Raw genomic sequence first — 25,012 nt, 5'->3', positions numbered from 1 at the left:
TATATTTAAGAATACATGTCTATTTTATGTTATATAAATCCGGGTCCGAATACGCACGTTTTATTGGAAAAAATCAAGAGTTATTATAATCTTTTATTATTTTTTCGAGATTTATCCAAGATAGGACTTCATCTGGTCATGGTTATCAACATGACGAACAAGCTTAGAATAGACACACTATTTACCACAGAGTTCAAATGGTAAAAGAGTTTCTTAAACATCAGATAATCTCAAAGCTTGCACCAGAAAACACTTTGCCTTCAAATTTATGAGCATTTGCTTACCTGAAAATGAACAGAGCTTTCACTTAATTGACAAATTCCCAAGTTACTTGAATAGATTGTCTATTTGCTTCTTGTAATGAGCAGCAACTTTATCTCTTCGAACCTTCAACGTCGGCGTCAGTAAGCCATTTTCAATCTGTAATTCAATAAGTAAAAGGAGTTGATGAAAAGGATGGGGCAAAATGCAAGTTTTTAGACCTTACTAGCAATTATGTTGAGCTAACGAGCTCAATAAAGATGATGGTGAGCAAGAATTTCATACTGTGAATGGTTCATTGACAATGAGGATTGGTCCAATTTGAAAGGGACAATCTGAGGTCCTGCATGAAATCGAAACATTATATTGCAATCGACAAGCTTTCGTTCTTCTTACCGGACTGAAAACTTACTCAATTGCTAGAGATAAACATAAGAACACCACAAATATTTATGGGAATTCAAAACTTCTAAGATTTAGATGGGTTTCTAAGCAAAATAAAGTTCCCAAAGCAGTTCAACGCCACGGAAGAAATCATTTTGAACAGGGAAAAAAAAAGAAAACCTTTTGACTGTTATGAAATAAATAATGCCAAGTGGAAACGTAAACTAAACTACAACAAATGCAAAATATAGCAAGAGAATAAATAGAATTTACGTGGTTCAACCAATAAGCCTACATCCACGAACGAAGACAAGAAAAGGTTTTTCTACTAATATCCAAACAGGATTAAGAAGATCTTCTCAAGTACCTACCAAATACTCCATTCACCTAAATATTGAAACTGAATAATAAAAGATAAAGACTTTCTTTTTTTCTTTTTTCCTTTTTTGAGGGCAAGAGATTCAAATTTCTGACTTTTTAGTTGATGATATATGTCTTAACTAGTTGAGCTATGTTCAGACTGGCAGATAAAGAGTTATAAGATTGAAATCTTGAAAACAACCTCTTCTTCCAAAAATAATTTTTATCCAACAATTTTCCTACTTTTTCCATAGCTTTGATATCCTTAGAATGGTAGAAATTTGGGAAGAAACAAAAAGTCTTACCACTTTCTTACTTCACTATAAATCATGTTTGTAAGTTTTTCGTTGCTAAGCTCAGAGAAACTGGAATCTACAGCAGACAAATCTTTTGCTGCAGATAACACTTCTTCCTTGTTGGGAACTATAATCGCTCCTAGTCGTCGTTGGTCCTGGACAAGGTAAAGCCAATGGGAAAATAAGAAGAGGTAGTTCAGGAAATCAAGCAACATCTATTATACACAAACTATAATTAATAATAGAACTCCACCTGGCCTATAACCACAATCTGTTGAATGAGACTACTTCTCATAGCGGCTTCTTCAAGAACCGTTGGTTCAACATTTTCACCTATTTTCACCAAGAAATATAATTTTGAAAATACGAAAAAAAGATTACCAGAGTTTCCAATGAAGTAAACTTACCGGAAAGCTGTCTTGCTAGAAATAAATTTGGGTGGGTGGGTGGGGGAGGATCAATGAAAATTTTAACATACTTGAGAAAACTAATTGCAGGCAAAATTTGACTGGATGAATGAGAAATTTATTAAGATAAGAACTGGATTAAAAATTCAAGTTACCTATTTTCAATTCACCATAAAATAGTATTGGATGCATTAATTTCTTGCTTAGTATAATTTATAAAAGTGCTCCCTTTATAATTTCCTTGGAAGAAAAAACACTCTTCTTGCTTCTGAAATGACCAATGAGATGCTTCATTCAAACTAAATATTATTTATTAGTACAAAATACAAACTAGATAAGTTCATACCTAGATCTGTGAAAAGATAAAACTAGAGTTAAGAATGATTTCAGACTTTTAAAAGAGAAGAACACAACCTAATACTCTCCCTTTCAATTACTTTCTTTCCAAAAAAGAAAAAGAAAAACCCAGTTTCTTATTTTCCTTTAAAAATGCTTACGAAAGAAACAAATACAAAAAGGAAATAAAATAAATGAAATATTTTTCCTTTTTGGAAATTGTTGATCTACTTCTTCAGCTTCTAACCTGTTGTGAGAACTATGGTATCTTTTGCACGCCCATCAAGAACAATTACACCTCCAGAACGCCGACTTCGGCCTCTTGAATGGTGAGGAGCAATCCACCCAATATCCCCAGTGCTAAGCCAACCCTCTTCGTCCAAGACTTGTTGTGTAGCAGATGAGTTCTAAGATAATATCAATTGAAGAGAATTTGTTAAAATCATTACTAGTCTGGTGGATTTAAAACTCAACAATGTGCACTATTTATTTCATGTATTGATCAAAGTAATATATACATGTGCATATAAATGAAAAAAGAACGAGGAATGCCAAACTAATAAATTCACTTGCTCATCTTTATGTGAAATATATGTATTATTACACACCTGTGGGTAATGAAAGCCTAATTGATCAAATATTAAGAAGCATCATCAGCTCTAAACCATGAGAAATATGGTCAAAAGAAATAGTATATATCTTCACAACATAGAATCCTATACAATTGAGTCCTAAAGGAATAATTAAAGAAATAAAGAAAAGAGATAACAACACCTATCGTCTATGTTTCTGGAAGATAATCTTAGATATGCACATAAGTAATTCCATAAGAGAGATATTCAACTATACAGCTGTACGTGGCATTCCTTGAGGAATACCAAAACTACAGTCATTACAAATCCCAGACAATTTTGCACACTTGGTTTGGAACAGTGTTTTTTAAGAGTTTGGTTTTAGGCTCGCTCGTCCTAGAGATGGTAGTGTGCTGATGAAGTTGCTCACTTTTTCGCTCTTTCATGATAAGGGATGTTTTCTTTGGCTTGCCAAGATTCGTGGATGGAGAGAAACAATAGAATTTTTAGAGGGTTGAGAGATATTTGTTGGAGGTTTGGTCTCATGTTAGATTTCATATTTTTCTTTGGGCCTTGGTGGTTAAGGACTTTTGTAATTATTCTTTAGGTCTTATTTTGTTAGATTGCAGTCCCTTTTTGGTTTAGTTCGACTCCTCTTGCTAGGGTTGTCTTCTTGTATACCCTTTTGTATTCTTTCATTTTATCTCAAAGAAAGCTTAGTACTTTCAAGGAAAAAATAACAAATACATCATCTATAGTGCAATCATATTTAGTTGTAGAATCTAATTATCATATTTAAGATGAAAATGATATTTCAAATAGAGAAAAGTACAACATAAGAAAATTGAAGTGTATAGATGACCGAGAGATGAAAATACCTTATAGTAACCTTTCATCACTTGAGGTCCCCTGACTTCAACGATGCCTCTTGATCCAGCTGGGAGAACATCTCCAGTTTCAAAATCTACAATCCTGAACTCTGTATGCCGAATTGGATGTCCAACCGAACCAAGAACCTTTAAAAGTTAAAATCTGCTTAACTGTCACATAATCTGCCAATAGGTGCGGAAAAGGTTGAAAACAAAATGGAGCAAATAACACAGTTAATCTTAGCAAGGGAGAAAATGAGTATATAATATCCTTTTCTTAAAGAATTGGGCATAACGACATCAAAGAGTGGTACGTTGAATTTTAATCTACAGAAAGAAAGCTCACTAAAACAATTTGAAAGCCATTTGATAATCAGGATGATTAAAGCTACTAGTTTGAAATTTACAAGACCAATTTCCAATAATTGATCAAGGGAAATAACCAATGGTTGCTAATCTATCATAGTTTATTGCTAAGGTTAGCATCACTTTAGCCCATTATAGGGATTTTCATCCATTACTAAGAAGAATGGCCAAAAACAGTATATGATCTATTACAGTCAGAGGATGCTGGTAAGGAATATCAAAAATTTTTTTGGAAAACATTGTTATTACTCTGTCAAACTATTGCAATCATATACTCCAAAATTAACTAAGACATTATATGAGCATTCCATTCAATTAAAGAGATGTTTAAAATATATGATAGTATGTCGTCCCAGATAGAATGAGAGTGACAGGCAGAAGTAAGGCATCTATCCATAGAGATGAACTTCTTTACGAACGTTACTTACATTACAGGTAGGTCGTCGAGCAGCAATAACAGGAGAACATTCTGTTAAACCATACCCATTCTGCACTGTGATGCCAATTGCCTGCAAGAATGCTAAATCATATCAATTGTAAGCGAAGATATTCATTTACAATCATTAAACAGATTTAAGCATCTAACCTCAAAAAATTGATCCACGTGTGAAGGCAAACTGCCCCCTCCACTTATGCCTGCCTGCAGATTCTAGGGATAGTTAGCTGTCCTAATATCAAGAACCTTGTGAATAAAAAGTATAGTCGCCAACAACCCAAAATAAACAAGATGTTTGATGACATTATCCAGACGATAGTACGGACAGAACAACCATCTTCTCAAACTGAATCTATTGGTTTAAAATTCAAGCGTAACTTGTTCTACTGACAATTTTGTCTATGAAGCTTTTAAAGTTTGGTTCTGGGTTTTGTGTCTGTGACATGTTAAGCATGTAAATTAGAGTGTTAGCAATTTACTTATAGTTTCTTGATGAGGTTGATGGAGATGCTAAACTCCTTTAGATGGTAGGTGGGTGAAGACAAGGTGGAATGGGCTTTGGGAGGGGAGAAATGTTTTACCACCAAATCTATGTTCCAAAAGCTTACGGAAGTGACTCCCTCTCTAAAGTACCCTCTTATTACTTTGATATGGAAATTCTCCAGTCCAAAAAAGATCAAAGTCATTCTTTGGAGTGTAGCTTACAGAAGCTTAAATACTCATGAGAAACAGTAGAAGAAGCTTCAAAATTGGATGATTTTCCCTCTGTTTGCTCCCTATGCCTTAGAAACGAGGAGAACATTGATCATTTGCTTCTATATTGCACTTTTGCATCAAATTGCTGGTTTTTTATAACGAGAGAATGTGGCCTTTCGGGCTGTCTTCCTAAGAAGGTCGATGATTGGCTGATTGAAATAGTTCACGATGGTACTCTAAAAGGAAAAGCGAGGGTCCTTTGGAGTTGTGTTGGGAGAGCTTGTTTTTGGAGTATATGGAAGAAAAGAAACCAAAGAGTTTTCAACGACACTTCCCAACCTTTTGATATTTTTTGTGAAAATGTACAAATTACTACATCTTGGTGCCTTACTTATAGGAGATTCTTTTGCAATTACAGTCTAGCTTCTCTTTCACTGGATTGAAAAGTTGTACTGTGATAGTTTTTCTTTGGGAGGGCCTCCTCGACCCTCGCCCGTAGGTTGTTCTCCCTTTTTGTTGTTCTAATTTATATCATTCTGTTTCTTATCCCAAAAAAAAAAAAAAGAAAAAAAGAAAAATCTTTGATTTTTGAAATGATTGGATGCTCTATGGATAAAATATATAACACAAAAGAAATAAGTTGACTGGGAGAAAACTTTATGTAATTATAAGATTCATGTAAAGGGTATTATAAGACATTCAAAAACCAGCTGAAAACACAAAAAGAGGAAAAGAAAAAAAGGAATGTGAAGAGAGGACAATAGTACGAAATAAAGAAACTTGAAAAGAAAAGTAACAAGTCAACTGGATTATGAGTTAGAATAGGCAAAAAGACAACTAGAAGAGAGACTTCATCCGTCTTTTAATATGTATCAAATACAGAGACAATCGTCCAGTCCGTTAATGTATATTAAGATCATTCCCATTCTTTTAGTCACACTTATATTAGTAATATTATATTCATTACGGTAGTTAAGCCGATAAGTGCAGATTTTGAGAGGTCTTCGCCAACGAGACCTCCTATCCCCTTTTCTATTCATTATGGTAGTCGATGTTTTCAGCAGATTATGACTCATGCGGGGAACACAATCTGATAAAAGGCTTTGAATTGGGGAACAATTCCATAGAGATCCACCATTTACAATTCGCTGATGGTACTATCTATTTTCTGCTCTAGAAGACCAAGCCCTCATCAACCTTTTCAACATTGTAAGCCTATTTGAAGAAGCATCCGGCCTCAATGTTAACCAGCAGAAATCTGAACTTATCAGCTTAAATATCACCAGATAGGAAGTGGAAAAGGTGGTGGCAAGGTTTGGCTGCAAAGTGGGCCGTTAGGTAAATACTTATTTGGGTCTTCCTCTCAATGGTAAGCCAAAATCTCTCTCCTTTTGGAATCCTGTGATTGAGAAAATTAGGAAGAGAATCCTCTCTTGTACGGACTCTTCATCTCCAAAGGTGGTAGACTTATCCTCATTCAAGCTACTTTTATCACATCTCCCCATTTATTACCTTTCCCTTTACAAAATGCCATCCTTGGTCTACCTTTGGCAAAGGAGACATTGAAAACAGTGGCCTTCACCTTGAGAAATGGCAGAACACTCTCCTCCCATTTGAAAATGGTGGGCTTGGTCTCAGCAGCTTACAGAACAAAAACAAGGCGATGCTTGTTAAATGGGTCTAGAGATATGCCACCGAGAGAAAAGCCTTATGGAGGAAAGTCATATTTGCAAAATATGGCCCATCATCACACATTCTCAGACATGGGAACTTTTCTTTAGCCTCTGCCAAAGGTCCCTGGAAAGCCATTTATCATTGCCAAAAGCTGATTTATGACCACATCATTTACAAGGTTGGACAAGGATCCAACATCTCTTTCTGGCATGACAAGTGGCTGCTGGAAGAATCATTAGCCAGCACCTTCCCCATCTTATATGACCTATATGCTAAAAAGATGGCCCCTATAACGGATTTCTAGATGACAGACTCAAATATGTGAAACCTTCGCATGAGGAGGAAATTGAAAGACTGTGGACTGGATTGATATTACTAATTGCCTAGCAACAGTTGCCCTACCTAACCTCATCACCAGACATCCCCTTGGGAAGCTTGAAGTTCCTGGTACATTCACCACCTCCTCTCTATTAAAAGCTCTTTCTTTGGGAACACATAACCCTTCCCCCGATTTCAATTACAAGACCATATGGAAGGACAACTAGGTCCAATACCCAAAAAAGTCAAATTCTTCCTATGGGAAGTTAGCAAAAAAGTCTTTAACACCAAGGATAAGCTTCAAAGAAGACTGCCTTTCAGGTGTATCTCCCCCATTGGTGCCCATTTGCAAAAACAGCCCTCTGATTCAGAGCAACACCTCTTTAGCTCTTGCAACCAGGCGGTCATCTTCTAAAACCACATTTGCAGTGCCTTTAATTGGTCTACAGCTCTTCCTACCGACCCTAAAGCTCTTCTACATTTTACATCAGAGGAACACCCCTTTGGGAAAGAAAAGAAGCTCCTTTTGATGAATTTTGTTAGAGCTTTATTTTGGAACACTTGGCTACAGAGGAATCACAGAATCTTCAAAGACAACGAGCGACCCTTTCCTAATGATATAGTCTTACTAGTTATATCATGGTGTAAATGCTCCCCCTTTCTATCATTATAGGTATTTGAGTCTTTTATCTAATTGGAGACTTATTTTGTAACTCCTCTTGACGGGGCATTGTCCCCTTTTATAATTTCAAACCATCAATGAAATTATTTCTTATTAAAAAAAATATATATGTATGTATATATATACATATATTAGTAATAATGTGTGTATTTGACAAAATTTAGATTAAATAGGTCATTTCTTATTTATTTGATGTGATTTTTGTTTTTGGAACAAGTAATTGTACTCAGATTTGATACAAAATAGGCTTGAATTTTTGTATTTAAAAAAAGAAAAAGCAATTTTGTTGAGTATGTATGTTTTAAAGTACTAATAGTGTGTTTGGGATGACTTTTGAATTTATTTTTTTAATACAATCACTTATTTGTGTTTAGTAATAAATAAAAAAACATTTTAAGAAATCGGATTATCTAAAGACTCTTTTTAAAAAACACTTGAGAAGTGATTATCCAAATAGTTACTTTAAATAGATTGACCGAAAATCAGGAGAAAAAAAAACACAACACATTTCTGATGAGTGGAATCAATTTATAATATAGTACAATCAAAAAAATTTGTTGTTAAAAGCAAGATATTAAATATGTAACCAAATGCATAACTAAAAGCATTTTATTAAAAATTATTTTAAGAAAAAGCGCTTAAACTAAAAAATATGTCAAACTCACTCTAAATGGACCAAAAAAAGAAGAATACCTTCCATATTCCAATTGCAGACTGAACTTTACTGTAGATTAATTTCTTTGCCAGCATATGAATTGGCCACAATATTGAAGCAGTCATTCTTGCCAATAACCAATCCAATGCTGAGGCAAGATGTGAAGGTTGAACCTGGCTTCTTGTTAGATAGGTTCCCTGTGAGCCAAGACGAAATCATACAACAGTTAGGTGAGATGAAACTAGGTGTCAATAAAATAGTTATATCATTTTTGGAAAAGATATTGAATCAAATAAAAAGAAATAATACAAAATTATACAAAATGTCCATAGAAAAAAAAAGCCAAATGTTCTTTTTAAAATGTAACATGCTTTCATTGAGAAAAAAACTGAAAGAATATAATAAGCATACAAAAAGACAACCCTAGCAAAGTAAGCCAAACTAAACCAAAAGGGCTCTAATCTAACACAATAAGACATAACGAATAATTACAAAATCCTTAACCACCAAGGCAAAGAGAAACAAAAGTCAAAATTTATACTTCTCTTGAAATTTATATGGAAACTTTGGTTTCACAAATAATTGTTGACGTGAATGCACCACTAAGCAATATAAATCCGGGAAGTTTTTCTTTTATTTAATTAAAGTCGAGCTTTCATTAAGAAGAATGAAAGAATTACAAAATGGCATACAAAAAGATAGCCTGAGAAAAGTTGGCGCCAAACTAAAACAAGGAGGCACTCCAATCTAACAAAAATCTGACCTAAATAGCAAGATTATCATGCATCCCTAATTAATTTGGGAAGATCGTCATGCATCACTAGATCTGGCAAGATTAGAGCAAAATTTTGCTCTAGCTCCGGGACAATAGCTAATTTAATAGCAATGTTAACGAAGAGGCAAAACGTAAAAGTTTCTGACAGAATATGTAAGGTTCCATGGAAAGAATAGAAGATTTCCCCTCTAATACATGATATTTATGAACAAGAATTCAAAATGTACAAGTAGAAAATAGTTGATGGAAAAGATATTTAAATCACATACCTCGTAAATCCTCTTTAACTCCATATAAGTTAAGCTAATCTGTATAAATGCAAGCACAATAAGCTTACGTGTATTGGAGCTTGCCATTATTTGTTTTTGAATTCCACTGGAAAAAAGTAGATATAATTAAAAAATATATATATATATAGCTTTGAGAAGCATGAGATCAACAAAATGAGAAAGGTTTGAACACGTAATTGTGAAAAATGAAGTTTCATGGGTGAGAGATATGGAACACTAAGAAGTGTGTGCCCCGTTTTGAGCAAAGTCAGTGACAGACACATTTTTTATTTTGTTTAAATGAGAAACCAAGTCTTCAGCCAAATAAATGAAAGAATACAAACAACAGAACAAATAAAGAGAATGCAAATGAAAGAATACAAATAACAAAACAAAGAAAAAGAATGCCCAATACTTTGCTTGATCTTTATCTTCCCATCTTGAAGATAAATTTTTCAAGATAAAGAGCATTTATAGCACAAAGATGGCTTGTATTCTTTTGAACAATGGTAAAGGTCTTGAACAAATCTGTGGAAAAGTAGTCACAGAACCACTATCTCCAAATTATCACGTTGAGAATATACTTGATATGTAAATGTATCGAAACTAATTACCACTAATTATGGCAATCCAATCTCAAATGATAAAAGTAAAAGTAAAATAGATAAGAAAATGTTAAGCCCCCCATAGTTAACACTTATAGTAGGAGGGGTAGATTGAGGAATTAACCTAGAGGCCATAACGGCCAAGAGAGAGAAAAGCTTGTAAGGGACGTAGTTGGGGGAATAAAAGGAAGAGGAGGTTAGTTAGAAGGATATCGAGTATTTTGTATTGCTTGGCAAGGCTTAGGAGGAGAGATTACCCACCCTCACGAATTGGTGGGTTAACTCTAATCCCTTTTGGGAGTTTTCCATTTCTATAGTAAATTCCAGTGAGGAGATACCTCACAACTTGGTATCAAAGCAGTTCGACCTGGAGACTCAGAGAAGAATGGCGCAGAAGGAACTGGAAAAGCAATTTGAGGCAACGAAACAGGATATCGCTAATCTAAAAGAGACCATCGTTGCCATGAATGCTAAATCAGATCGGTAACAGCAGTCAACCGATGAATTACATCAGACGCTTAAAGCGTTCATTGCTGAGATTACTGGAGAACAACCCCCGGGAACAGATCCAGTGGAGACGGGGTGGGGCCTGTAGCTTCTTAATCGTAAAATACTTGCCCAAATCGCTATAAGTCGTTTCCTTGAATTCCCAAATATTCCTATTTTCCGACGATTCCGACATCGACCGTAGTGGGAGAAAGTTCAATTCAAAGAGGAAAAGCGGTAGAAGGTATTGGAGAACTGGCAATCCAATCGGAGGGAGCAGGAGACCGTAACCGATTTAAGAAGGTTGAGATGCAGATATTTTCGGGGCAAGAGCTGGAGTCCTGGATATTTCGAGCTGAACGGTATTTCGAAACACAAAAACTCACCGATGTGGAGAAGATGATCGTCTCGGTGATCAGCTTCGAAGGAATTGCCCTAGTTTGGTTCCACCATACCGATAATAGGGACTGATTTCGCGATTGTAACCAACTTAAGACTCGGATGAGAGATCGTTTCCATCCATCGAAGGAGCGGCGCCATTGCTCTAAACTGCTCTCCATAAAACAGGAAGGGTCGGTGCACGAGTACCGCGAGCAATTCGAAGCATTAGTGGCGTCACTTCCTCAATTATCGGAGGAAGTTCTAGAGAGCGCATTTTTTAATGGTTTGGATTCGGTGGTGCATGTAGAAGTTCTCGCCATGGAACTGCAAGGTTTGGACCAGATGATCAAGAAGGCACAGTTGGTTGAGGATATCAATTTGGCCGTCCAAGAAGCAGCAGGGGGAACCTCCAGAACGGCAGTGAAAACCGGACCGATTCAGAACAAGACGGTTCAAAAAGGAACAGAGACCTTGGCGACTCAAACCGTAACTCTTGCTAGCAAAAGCCCTAGCCTAACACAAACTACGACGATGCTGCAAACTACTAGGAAGGATCCACCATACAAACGCCTGACAGAATCTGAATATCATAAGCGAAAGGAAAAGAGACTCTGCTTTCGCTGTGAGGAGAAGTTCACCGTGGGCCATAAGTGTCGAAACCAGGAGCTGCGGGTTTTCGTAGTCCACGACGACGACCTCATTGAGGGGGGTAAGGAAATTAGCGCAGAACTGGGAGATAGTACGGGTGGACCGAAAGAAATGGTCGAATGCAGATTGAACGCTATTATCAGCGTATCCACCCTAGGTACAATTAAGCTGGAAGGTTTATTGCAGGGACGAAAGGTAATTGTGCTGATAGATTGTGGAGCCACCCACAAATTCATTTCTCTTCCATTGGTTGAGGAACTCCAACTTCCGCGAACAGACCCTGAATTATGGAGTGATCATGGGATCGGGAGCCGCTGTTAAAGGGAGTGGAATCTGTAAGGGGGGTAGTGATTACTCTACCAATGTTTACTGTCAAAGACAACTTTCTCCATCTGGACCTAGGCACACTTGACGTTGTCTTAGGGATGCAATGGTTACAAAACGTGGGGAAGATGGAAGCGGATTGGCCAACTCTGACTCTGTCTTTCAACAGGGATGGGAAACGAATTGTGCTCAAAGGAGATCCCACGCTGACTAGACTCGAGGTATCCCTTAAACGATTATCCCGCAGATGGGAGAAGGATGACTTGGGATTCCTAGTCGAATGTCGTGCTTTAACCACTCAAGTGGTGGATGAGGAAGCAGCTAGCAGCCATTCGCAAGAAATACGAGATTCATTACCTCAAATGGGATTATCCCGCAGGGTCGTTGATCATCAGATACCTCTGAAGGAGGGCCAGCAACCAATCAATGTCAGGCCCTACCGTTACCCTCATTACCAGAAGACCGAAATCGAGAAACTGATTGAAGAAATGTTAGCCGCTAGGATAATACAGCCAAGTGTGAGTCCTTACTCGAGTCCAATCATTTTGGTGAAGAAAAAAGATGGAAGCTGGCGATTCTGTGTGGATTATCGTGCATTGAATGAAGCAATGGTACCGAACAAGTTCTCAATTCCAGTGATTGAGGAATTGTTGGATGAATTGCACGGGTCCAAGGTCTTTTCGAAGATCGACTTACGATCTGGTTATCATCAAATACGAATGGTGTCAAGTGACGTTCCAAAGACAGCTTTCAGGACATAAAGAAGGCCACTATGAATTCTTAGTGATGCCTTTCGGGCTTACAAACGCCCCAACCACGTTCCAATCCCTTATGAATCAGGTATTCCATCCGTTTTTAAGGCGATTAATATTAGTCTTTTTTGATGATATATTGGTTTATAGTCCTGATTTGCAAACCCATCTAACGCATCTGGGCGTGGTTTTTAATGTGCTGAGGAATAATTCCTTATGTGCCAACTACAAGAAGTGTACCTTTGCCCAAGAACAAATTAACTACCTCGGACATTGGGTATCAGCACAAGGAGTAGAGGCAGATCTTGAAAAAATCTCAGCAATGTTGCAATGGCCTCAACCGACTACATTGAAGGAGTTGATGGGATTTTTGGGACTCACAGGCTATTATAGAAAGTTTGTGGCTGGATGTGGAACCATTGCAGCTCCCCTTACTCAACTGCTCAAGAAAGATTCGTTTGTGTGGACTGAACAAGCAACTGAGGCTTTTGAAAAGTTGAAGCAAGCTATGGTAACTCTATTGGTTTTAGCTCTACCGGATTTTAGCAATCCTTTTATCATTGAGACAGATGCTTCGGGCACGGGATTGGGGGCGGATCTCACTCAAAATCAGCGACCAATAGCCTACTTCAGCCATATATTATCTCCCCAGAATCAGGTGAAGTCCGTGTATGAAAGGGAGCTGATGGCTGTGGTCCTAGCCATCCAATGCTGGCGTCCTTTATCTATTGGGCCAAAAATTTGTGGTGCAGACTAACCAACAAGCTTTGAAGTATTTGCTTGAGCAAAGGGTGGTTCCACCGGAATATCAACGATGGGTTACGGAACTACTTGGGTACGATTTTGAGATACGTTACAGACTTGGGCTACAGAATAAGGCAACCGACGCCCTGTCTCGATTACTACCTTTGCCCCAACTTGCTCATATTTCAGCTCCCGTCATCATTGATGTGGAGATAATTAAAGTAGAGGTAGCAGCTGACCCCCATTGGGCAAACATCCTCATGGACCTGAATGAGGATCCGAATAGTGTGCCTCGTTATTCCGTTCAACAAGGGACACTTCGCTACAAGAATTGATTGGTACTATCGCGTTCATCGAGTCTGATTCCGGCAATTTTACATATGTTTCATGATTCGATGCTAGGAGGACATTCGGGATTCCTTTGTACCTATAAGAGAATGACAGGTGAACTCTATTGGTCCGGAATGAAAGCAGATATTAAGAAATATGTGGAAGAATGTGGCGTGTGCCAACCTAATAAAACAGTAGCTATGGCACCTGCAGGGTTGTTGCAACCTCTCCCTTTACCTAATAGAATTTGGGAGGATCTTGCTATGAATTTCATAGAGGGGTTGCCTAAATCCCAAGGACAGGACACCATCCTAGTGGTTGTTGATCGATTGAGTTAATACGCTCATTTCCTATCATCGAGCCACCCTTTTACTGCTAAAACAGTTGCCTCTCTGTTTGTCAAGGAGATCGTTCGTATGCACGGTTTTCCTAGATCGATTGTTTCTGATAGGGATAAGATTTTCATCAGTCATTTTTGGACTGAGCTCTTCCGACTTCAGGGCACTAAGCTTCAGAGAAGTACAGCCTATCATCCTCAAACGGATGGCCAATCTGAAATTGTGAATAAATGCTTAGAAGTTTATCTTCATTGTTTCTGCAGTGAAACTCCTCGACTATGGGATCAATGGTTGAGTTGGGCGGAGTATTGGTATAACACTACATACCATAGCTCCCTCAGGGTCGCACCCTTTCAGGCTATTTATGGACGAGCTCCACCTCCACTTATCCTATACGATGGCCAACGGACTTCTAATGCTACTCTGGACCAGCTACTAGCGGAGAGACTAGAGACACAGTGCTCTCGATCGAATTAAAGACCATCTTCGACTGGCATAAGAGCGGATGAAAAGGCAGGCTAATAAGGGTCGTCGTGAAGAAGAGTTTGTCGTGAAGAAGAGTTTGACGTTGGGGATCACGTTTATCTGAAGTTACGCCCCTATCGACAGAAGTCCATAGCTAAAAAACGGAATGAAAAGCTTCGGCCTCGTTTTTTCGAGCCCTACACCATCCTCCAACGCGTTGGAAAGGTCGCTTACCGTCTAGACTTGCCCTCGGATGCGACCATCCACCCCGTTTTCCATGTATCACAGCTGAAAAGAGTACTTGGGAGTACTTGGGAATATTGCAGCCACATCCCAGATTCCCACTCAGCTCTTTGAAGACTTGGTCTGGCAAGCTGAGTCAGAGGACATCTTTGCTTTGCGAACCAATGAAGAAACCAAGGAACAAGAGGTGCTGATGAGTTGGAAGGGTCTACCGGAAGAAGAAGCAACATGGGAATCACTCCAGTACATGTGCAAACAGTTTCTAGATTTTCACCTTGAGGACAAGGTGGTGGCGAACCCGGGGAATGTTGTTAAGCCCCCCATAGTTAACACTTATAGTAGGAGGGGTAGATTGGGGAATTAACTTAGAGAGGCCATAACGGCCAAGAGAGAGAAAAGCTTGTAAGGGACGTAGTAGGGGGAATAAAAGGAAGAGGAGGTTTGTTAGAAGGGTATCGAGTATTTTGTATTGCTTGGGAAGGCTTAGGAGGAGAGATTACCCACCCTCTCGAATTGGTGGGTTAGTTGTAATCCCTTTTGGGAGTTTTCCATTTCTATAGTAAATTCCAGTGAGGAGATACCTCACAGAAAAGTACTTTGGAATCTATAATCATGTATGAAAGGTCAACAAAACATCATAATTAGGCAAACAATTCAACACAATCCATTTGACTTCTAGTTATTTCAATAGAAGTACATGAATTACATCATCGCTAAGGCAGAGACACCCCAGGTACCTGTATAGTGTTTCATATATCAATGGAACAGAAATCAGATAGTCTGGTTGACAATGACGAAGATCATCCTGACAAAAACAAATATGATAGAGTTAAAACTCCAACTTTCCCATTACTGTGTAAATGGCATATAATACATATAAAAAGGAAGTAAATAGTAAATAAATAAGGAAATAATATAGCTAGCCGATTTGCAGCTCAATATGATATATACAGTAATACATGAGAGGTTAATGTAATATTGATAGAAAGTCTAGAGCTAACCTTCTCAAAATATTGGGATGTACTTACATGATTTCTAGTATTCCTGATGTTAACAAGGTGGGAGAATTCTCATATATCTCATTATTCAAAATGTAAAAAATAAAGCTTAATAAAAATACAAACTAAAGGGAGTTTACAAAGATGGAAAAAGTAAGAATACAAAATAAACAAGGAGCCTAAGGGAAGAAGAAAAAAAGAAAGAAATAGAACAGATAAAGAAGAAACAATGACAGAAAAAGAACTGAAGAGTGTTAGAAATATTAGTAGGGAAATATTAAGAATATTATTAGGTCATTAGGAGGACATATTAGACATTAGCTAAGAAGTTTGTTAACGGAATACTTATGAATAGAGTAGGTTAGAGGATTTTAAGCAAGAATATTTTTGGGGAATAGTCTGTGAGAAAGTGACCTCGAAAAGTGCTTAAGGACTTTGTAACTTTCCTTTATTATATCTTTAGCATTTTCTGTTAATTTCTAGTCTCTATCATCTGCCCAAATCTTCATCAATAACAAGTAGAAAGTTAGTCAAACAAATAAGTGATAATGGGATCATTACTAGATAACAAGAAACCACAATAAATCATAGCAAAATCCAAGGACACCTACTTTGCAAGCGGGCATCGATGTTTAGACACGATTGATAAAGCTCCCAAAGAAAGTAAGAAATTTCAACTAATATGGTTTTCACCTTTCTTAAAGTTGATCTAAAGAACTGACATTTTTTTCTTGTGAATGCTGGCCTCCTCAAGAACACCATTAGCAATCAAGATCAAATCTAAACTTTTGCTACTATGAACAAAGCACCTAGATTCTTAGAAATAATCTCTCACCAACAACCTCAATCCCAAGAGAATATTCATTTTAAAGCATAAGAATAACTATGAAATCTTAAAAGGGGTGGAAAGGTACCTTTAAGTTTTTTATTGTCGTGTAAACTTGCTCCACTCCAAATGTAAATATGAAATACTCACAAGCCCGTTCATATGCATGCCAAGGTGGAAGCACGCTTAGAAATTTATCTCCACCTTTAGCAGGTACAATATCCCACAAATTCTTTATCTAGAAAATGTTTGGCACACAAAGCGGCCTTAGTGGAGACCTTACATTTTAGTCAAACCAAATGTAAGCAAATATTGTTCTTTAAAGAACATTAGAACAAATATTTTATAATATAGGATATGCCTTTTATAAGTCAAGAGCTCTATTTAAAAAATTATCAAAAGAAAACAACTTCTATAATAAGCATTTAAGCCTAGACCTGACCGCCTAAACTTTAAGAATGCGTAGTAAATCAACACAAATATCATGGATAATTTAATGAAGACAAAATAGCAGTTAGTACTGCTTAATCTATTTGATGAAGCTGTCTGAAGAGAAATCTCCTTAGTCTTTTCAAATAACTTCTAAAGTTCAATTTATATGGTAAATCTATGTAAAGATGCGTATAAATAGCCCTTTAGCATATTAAGTATAAGAAAGGTAAATATAAAAGATCGAGTTATTATCTCCCACCAATCTTCTTCTCTCATAATTCTTTCAACTTCCCTCCACCTCACATCCTCTCTATCTCTCCTCTTTTCTCTGTCTCTGTAACATTTCACTTCAATTCCTCCTCTTTTGTGCATCACTCATGTATAGCATAACAAGAACGGACATAACCAAAAGAACTATTGGTGCATAATTACGGTAGAACTGCTACCGTAAATCTACAATGAGAATATCAAATAAAAAACATCATCAATTATAATTCCTACAACTACATGTGACTTTTGTTTGCTGAAAATGAAGTCTGACCTCTGTAAACTTATCAATGACTATTAGGCGGCTAATTGTGACAAATTAGTGAAAGTTACAGTTCAAATAGCTCTAATACTACCGATAAATAGAGCAAGCTTAATCACACAAACCTGGTGCAATAAATTCCGATGGGTAAGCATGACACCTTTAGGGTTTCCAGTTGTCCCACTTGTATACACAAGTGTGGCAACATCATCCGAGCTGATAGCTTCATATATATAATCCTGCTCTGTGGATTAATTTCATGAGAAAAGTCAATATATATATATATATATACATATACATATATATACACACATATATATACATATATATATCAAGCATGTAAGCTACACAACTTCGGACAGTTTGAATATCTTTAAAACTAAATCTAATTATCAAGAAAAACAGATGGAAAAATCCAATTCACTTTAGTAGTCCGCTGAATGGAAAAAGAGTTAGAAGACAAAAAGATGTCAAATTAATAAGAGGAACGTGTTGCTTTTTCCTGCCTACTAATACCTCCACTAGCTTGTCTAAACAATTCCACAAAGTCCTGATATGGTTCTCAAAGGACAAAAGCACCTAGTTGTTTTAAAAAGCCTAAGTCTTCAAGTTTAACTTGTGATTCAAGAATTAAAAAAATAATATAGTCAAATCTCATCTTTTTAGCGTGCCAGTTTACAGTGCTCTGCATCCAAAAATTTTATGAAAAGTTGACTTAACAGCTTCAACTTATGCTTACAAGGAATCTCTTCTTTCTACATTTGTCAACCTTACAGTTACATTATTAACTAAGTTAATACAGGCAGATGGGATATCGCTTCTTTTCTTCAAAAAAAGAAAAAAAAGAAAAATGAGACTTGAGTTAAAAGAAATCAAACAGTAAAACCTGCTATGATCTGAGTTTCTCGACAGACAGCTTAGCAACTTACTAGCATCATGAGAATCAAGCATAACTTTACGACTCTTTCGTCCCATATCCATGATGTCATTGAAATCAAAAACTACAATACCATCCAATCCCTCATCAGCCAAGCTTGACTTTTCCCCCCATAAGAGAATGATATACCTCATGGATGCCTTCAAACGAAATGTTTCTACAATCCGATTGAACAATTCAGGATTGTCCACAACTAAGGCTACACTGTGGAGATTAAAATTTGGAATCAATATGATTTATAAGGGAAAATAGTTTATATTAAAATTTTAACTGTCTCAATATCAGAAAACAAAGGTAATGAGTCCTATATAGAGAGAGAAATTTGTCAAGAAATGAAATACTGCCCTATTGTAACACTACGTACCCTACAAAACAAGGAAAAAGGTAAATTAAGGAACAAATAAGAAGAAAAGTATATGAAAAATGTCTCTATCCCACTCAAATGACATCAAACTTGAGTTTCTGTCTGCAAAAACAAAGAACTTACAAGAATTTTCTCACTAGAGCCAACCAAAACTCAAATTTTAAGAACTATGTCCAAGATCAACCAACAGATAAGATAGCAAGAATTTTTTATCCAAAAAAACCAAAAACCTTCCCCCACACACTACAAACAAAAGCAGAATTCTGACCCCATATCAAATGGCAATCTGATCTAAGTAGAGTATGCATTTACATGAAATATGGTTTCTTGAACTACATGCTAATCCAGTTAAATGGATCGAATTAAATATTAAAAATATCAAGATTACAGCATTATGTTGAACGGTTGACATTGACAACATGAAACTTCAAATGTTACAGTATGTGTATTGAATATTTGATGTAAATATTGTTGATATAACAGTTTATTAAGTTTATTGTATCTTGTCCTCTATTGTAATCTTATACTATATTAGTTTAACACTTTCATGCATGCATACACGTGTGTAACTCTAATGTAGTGTCTAGAATGTTATGGAGTATTCTCTAATGCTAAATGGTTGGTTCATATGATATTAAAACCTAAGGTTATTCCTAGGGCCATCAGATTTTTCTTTCTAGTGAGGTCTAGAATTTTGAGTTTGAACCACCATTTTGGAATAGCAACGAGTTGTCGAAGCCCATAGCAAAATGAGAATCTCAGGTCCAGCCAATCTCACCATTCAACCACCAAAGTAAACGTGCATGCTCACACACCACCTGCTAGTTCCATGCTTTATTTCATGTACCAACACATGAGTGGCCAAAAATCTCACTGTTGTTAGATTCTACTCATCCACATTCTATCTGTTTTTTTTTCTTATAAGAAATGATTCATTAAGAAAGAAGCCTTCGGACAGGCACCAAGAAGAGCCCTTCCCAAAAAGCTAGCAAAGAAAAGCTCCCCAATCTTGCATGATCAAAGAGAGGCAGTAACTAATCTTGCAAGATCAAAGAGAGACCGTAATTATCTACTTATCCACTATCTATCTGTGTGCTTAGTTGGTTAGAATTTGTTCAAATCTGGAACCATTTAGGAAAAGTTTAGACTTGGTTTTTAATTCTATCCATATTTGATCTTACGTGGTTTCTACCTTTACTCAACCATTGTTTTGTGCACTCCAGTTAGGATTTTTTGTTTTCCTATTCTTTTCTGGCACTATATGTGAAATAATGAAGATAGGTCAACTCTTGACTGATTCAAGTTTCAGTATGACAATCTGAACTAAATTAGTGGGCCAATCAAGTTGCTCTTCATATTGCATCAAACTTAGTATTTCATGAGCAAACTAAACGTATTAAAGTTTATGGTCATTTTGTTCGTAAGAACATACAACAAGTTTTGGTATCCATCAGATGTGTAAAGACTAGAGAGCAAATAAGAGATGTTTTACTCAAAGCCTTATATGGAGTTCAAGAAGGTTACTTTTATAATAAGTTGGGAATGATTTACATATAACCTTTCTTGACAGAGAGTGATCCAGTATATATATGGATGTAAATGGCTTAAATATAAGAGTTCATTAGTATCTTGTTCTATCGTAATTTTAAATTATACTAGTTTAGGGCTCCCATGGTGTAAGTAACTTTAATATATGGAATGAAATAGTATTCTATCAAAAATGATTTGTTAGTTAATACTATTCTCGTTGGGTGTAATCCAGTTTTAGGGAAGAGTAACAAGCAAAATGTAATTTCACAATCAATAACTAAAATGGAATTCAGAACTATGGCTGGCTATGTTTGTATTATAATGTGGATGCATCAACTCTTGATTGAGCTACGCTTCAAACAAACCTTTCAGAGTGATTGTATATTTGCAACAACTCCTCACTTGATGACCTTGAACCTCTAACAACATTAATTGCTCCAATAGTCATTATACCTGAAACCAGATAATAAAAAGAAAAACAAAAATATAAAAACTAAACTACCAATAAGACAAATAGTTATCAAATATTTCATGATTTAGTAAATTTTTTATGAAACAAATATGACCTTCCTAAATGAAAGGAAAATGAAGTTAATGCTTGCTTTATACATATCAAACTTGAATTTGAATTTTCTCTACTACATCAGGATGTAATTTTCAGGAATTCTCAACATATAAAAGTTCTGATATAACTGCAATTTGACTGTATATCTTATTGGAATATGCATAAGAAAATGTCTTAACCTCCTCATAAACGAGGAATCTACTATTTTTCGTCTCCTTTGTTCAAGAAGTTACCTGGAACACAAAGGTTTAGGAGCTTAATCATGAAGAAGTTTGACTAATATATTAAGATTCTAAACTTTTCTTACACTACTATTCAGGAAATGACAAGTTAAGAGCATTCCATAAACTACAATGACAAAAAGCAGGACATCAATGGCATTGATACTTATCAATAGAGCACAAACATGACGATTTAAGAATCTGAAGGAAAAAAATATACATACAGAAAAAAAAATTGTCCCAAAGGCCAGCTTGATTGGGATAAATGGAATAAAGAAGACATAACATATTAGCATGTGCGCCCACTTGCACAGGAATATTAGTCAAGGAAAGGAAACTTTTCACATCATTTGAATTTTATAGAAGTATAAAGTCGAAAGAAAGGAACTAAAGATTTACAAATTCTGGAGTCAAAATTACATGGAATGTTGAACTCAGCATCATATTAACTATTTCATTAACATGTAAGTGAAATGTTAAGATGCACCAATGAAGTCCCACAAATATAACATAATATGCCGATCCAAAGGAGGATAAAAGGAAAACAAAGATTATAGAGTATAACTATACTTTAGCTCGTAAGACATCAGGGTAAGAAAATTAAATATAATATTTTGTAATCAATACATACCTTGATCAGCAACAAGCCATCGACATGAATTATCAGCAAAGAGTGCAATCTTTTCATCCGGCTTTATTCCAATGGCTCTAAGGCCTTCAGAGAAGCTTAAGATATTCTGCTCTAGCTGTAAATTAAAATTTATTAAAAAAATTGAATATAAGATAAAGTGTGTACATATTACGTTTAAAATTCAGTAATATAGGAAACAAGATGGCATGTTGTTTCCTTGCATAAAATTGACCAAAAAGACGGTCACTGACTGTGCTGAAAAGCAAGAAGAGCAGAAGCAGCACTTTTTTCAATATTCTATAAGGTGGACTATACGATACCATCCCTCATTTGATGAGATGGTATCCCATAGCAGTTATTCATATCATTGTCTACTAAGGAAGTTGGTAATTCAACAAGTAAAAGGAGCCTCTATAATTTAATAAGGACCCTTCTATTAGGACTGGCAATCAAAACATAGAAGAAGAAAGCTTTGACTGTGATATTATTCCTGTACTCCATAAAAGGTATTTCCACAACTAGTATAGGATGTTATGTGTGTTTCAAGACAATGAGATTTCTCTATATTCCAATCACCTGTTTTAGGTCTATTGAAGCTTGCAGCTATGTTTATTTAGCCTTTGACAGCCATATATATAATTACCTTTTAGGCTATTGTACTTGTTAGGACATAAGTCCCGAGCTACAATTTACTATATTACCTCAAGTTCTTTGTAGTAGGGGGAAATTTTGGAACAGATCCTACTTCAACCATAATTTCAAGCTAGATGGGGATTGACAGATATTTGAGAATGGATTTTCTCCATTAGGAAAAGGAAAAAAATGGAATTATATACCAAAGAGAAATATGGAAACTTGACCTCTTTATAAGTCATTTTTGAAGCAGGATTATGGTATGGATCCACTAATGCTACTCGATCGCCATACCTCTCTGCTGAAGACCTCCAAATATCAGGAACTGTTTGCCACTCATCAGATACCGTTGCACTATTACCTGGCACGAATGAACTTTCTAGGAAAGGAGAATACCTCCTTAACTGCAATGTCTCTGTCTACAATAAAATTGAGAGAAGAAAATTCAACTATTTGTCATAAGCCAAAAAAAAAAAAAACAGACAAATTATCATGCACTGTATCCACAGGAGACAAAAAAGAAAAAGAGAAGAAATAATTAAGATGAAGGATTGATAATTATGATAACTCTCGTAGAACTTCACGAAAATTGATGTCTTACAGGGAATTAACAATTTAAATAATCCGTAAACATAGGTTTGATAACAGAATTCATCGCTAGGATGACAATTTCTGTCAACTAAGTGTGAGATTGGAATGACTTCTAAGAGTAATACTTTCTAAGTGAAACACTTCGTCTTTCGGTACTTCGGAAGAAGCAGTTATTAGGCATTTCTCCAAAAGCATTTATGCTTTTGAGGATGAGCTTGGTATTACTTTTGGAGTGGTGAAAAATGATTTTAACCCATTAAATGCTCTTTAAATTTTTCAAAGTGTCTATTTAGATAGCCATGGGAACTCTAAAAACACTTAAAAAGGGATTCTTACAAGTGATTATAAAAGAAGTGTTATACTTAAAAAGTACATTTTTATCCCAAACTTAACTAAAGTATTTATAATTTTTGAAATCATATTTCACTATCACTATGTAACCAAAATTCATACTAACTAAAAGTACTTTTCACCTTTCCAGAAGTACTTTAATTAATAAGCAAAAAGTAGTTTTCACTTTTCAGAAAGCCATACCAATTACCAAACTCACCCTAATAGATAGACAACACAACATGGATTGGTGCGGGAAGTTATATGTCAAATATAACACATTTTCCCAAAAGCTATATTATTCCCAACCCCATTTTCAATTCCTCCATAAAAGTAGGAGAAAATCATGAACTAGATAGTGGAAAACAAAGAATCAGTCAAGGAAAAGAAGAATCCATCGTGCATAGAGTGGATAGAAATAGACTTTTGACAATAAAGAACATTATTTAGCCCCTTTGTTTCCTTCTTACGCCCAGACATCTAAGAAATAATTGCAGCTTATTCCCATTCATTCCCCCATCACTGACCCCCAACCACCCAGCGACCTGTATTATTGATACTCTTACGATTCTTAGGCACACAAAAGGAAACATTCAGTAGACAGAAAAAAAAAATTACTACAACGAACAACAAAATATAAACGAAAACCGAAGATCGAAGAAAAGAACCAACCAAACACTTCCAAACATGAATAACTTAAATCCCATTAGAAGGGACTTCAAGAATTACCTTAGATTGGCAAAAAACTCGACGATCACGGCTGGCTGAAAGTCGAGCTCCACTTCCGACGCAATTTTTAAGCAAGTACGAACCAGTGAGGCTGTAACGAGAGAAGAGGAATTGAAGGGCACGACCAGAATCGGAAGAGCTCCATGAGTGGCTACAGGTAAGAGGAACCGCCATGGCCATCAAGATTCAAATGAAAACAAATGTGTCCCAGCAAGAACCCGCATAAAGAAAGAGAGAGAGAGAGGGAAATTGGGAAGTGGGGGAGAGAGAGAACACAGAGAGATGATGAACTGATTGTGAAAATGCTCAAATGGGTAGATCATTGAGAAGTCCGGAGAAGTGGGAGAAATTAAAGATGGGTAGATGAAAGGAGTAAAAACAAATTGATCAGTCGCCTTCACGTGGCAACCTGTATAGATTTTATTGACTTTGAAATTTCAAGTTTCAATTCAAAGCCAAAGGGATTGTAATCAATGATCATCCCATTGTTAACAACGAACAACCAATTGGCCGGCGATTCTACCTCTGGCGTGTCCAAGTTCTAGAAGGAACGGCATCGGTTATTTTGTGGGAAATTTGCTCAAATGACCTTCAAAAGTTTTTGAAATGCTCAAATGATCCACCCTTTGCCCAAATGACCCACTTCTAGCATTAATGATGTGTCAGAAGTAGGTGAAATGACCAAAATGTCATTAAATGTAACAGATGACAGCTGGAATAATTCCCGACCGAGGTAGCAAAATTCCCGCCCGAGGTAGCGTCAATGCACGGCAAAACCAATTTAATGCACACCAACTTGTACCTTAGTAATCAGTATATGTCATTACTAACCTCAGAGAACATATGTCCTTATCGTGAATATTCTCTCTGCACAATCCTAAAAAATCTTAAAAGTTGTAAAATATTCTCTTTAGAAGTTTCAAGATTTTGGGAGAAGTAGTTCTTTATTTTTTTATGCTTTCTCCTTTTGCGCAATAATCTTGCTTCATGTCTACATTTGAACATATGTGTTTTTATTTGATCC

The 25,012-nt window shown here is 36.2% G+C and overlaps 1 protein-coding gene across 3 annotated transcripts; it reads right to left on the bottom strand.

Moving 5' to 3' along the window:
* Positions 1–58: 58 nt before the first annotated feature.
* Positions 59–24,486, bottom strand: LOC111016178 (putative acyl-activating enzyme 16, chloroplastic). 3 transcript variants are annotated; one of them, XR_015792175.1, is made up of 18 exons: positions 23,989–24,486; positions 22,566–22,757; positions 21,706–21,820; positions 20,654–20,741; positions 18,387–18,598; positions 17,583–17,701; positions 16,585–16,734; positions 15,410–15,477; positions 9,357–9,462; positions 8,351–8,509; positions 4,438–4,491; positions 4,280–4,360; positions 3,495–3,632; positions 2,292–2,451; positions 1,555–1,634; positions 1,311–1,456; positions 488–604; positions 59–420 (listed from the first exon to the last, which is right to left on the bottom strand). XR_015792175.1 is itself a non-coding variant. In XM_088126385.1 (18 exons), the coding sequence occupies exons 1-18, from the start codon at positions 24,166–24,168 to the stop codon at positions 328–330; spliced, it is 2,199 nt and encodes a 732-aa protein (XP_087982511.1). In that variant the 5' UTR covers positions 24,169–24,484; the 3' UTR covers positions 59–327. The 3 variants fall into 3 exon arrangements, 2 of the variants coding, with proteins under 2 accessions (XP_087982511.1, XP_087982512.1); XM_088126385.1 differs by having other exon boundaries at positions 547–604; positions 23,989–24,484; XM_088126386.1 differs by lacking the exon at positions 16,585–16,734 and having other exon boundaries at positions 547–604.
* Between the last annotated feature and the right edge of the window lie 526 nt (positions 24,487–25,012).

The sequence above is a fragment of the Momordica charantia genome (assembly GCF_013281855.1).
Source record: "Momordica charantia cultivar OHB3-1 chromosome 7 unlocalized genomic scaffold, Mcharantia_2.0 BLBB01000007.1, whole genome shotgun sequence".
In the NCBI taxonomy this organism is placed as follows: Eukaryota; Viridiplantae; Streptophyta; class Magnoliopsida; order Cucurbitales; family Cucurbitaceae; genus Momordica; species Momordica charantia.
Note: the sequence above shows the minus strand (reverse complement) of the source record. Positions and strands in the feature narration are given on the sequence as shown.

What these genes read in the sequence shown, in the direction of transcription:
- LOC111016178 (XM_088126385.1), bottom strand. Translation starts at nt 24,168, where the DNA reads ATGGCCATGGCGGTTCCTCTTACCTGTAGCCACTCATGGAGCTCTTCC. An exon ending in GAGTTTTTTGCCAATCTAAG is followed by an intron (nt 22,758 to 23,988) that starts GTAATTCTTGAA and finishes ATTTTATTGTAG; the next exon opens with ACAGAGACATTGCAGTTAAG. An exon ending in ATCGGAATTTATTGCACCAG is followed by an intron (nt 16,735 to 17,582) that starts GTTTGTGTGATT and finishes AACATTTTCTAG; the next exon opens with ATAAAGAATTTGTGGGATAT.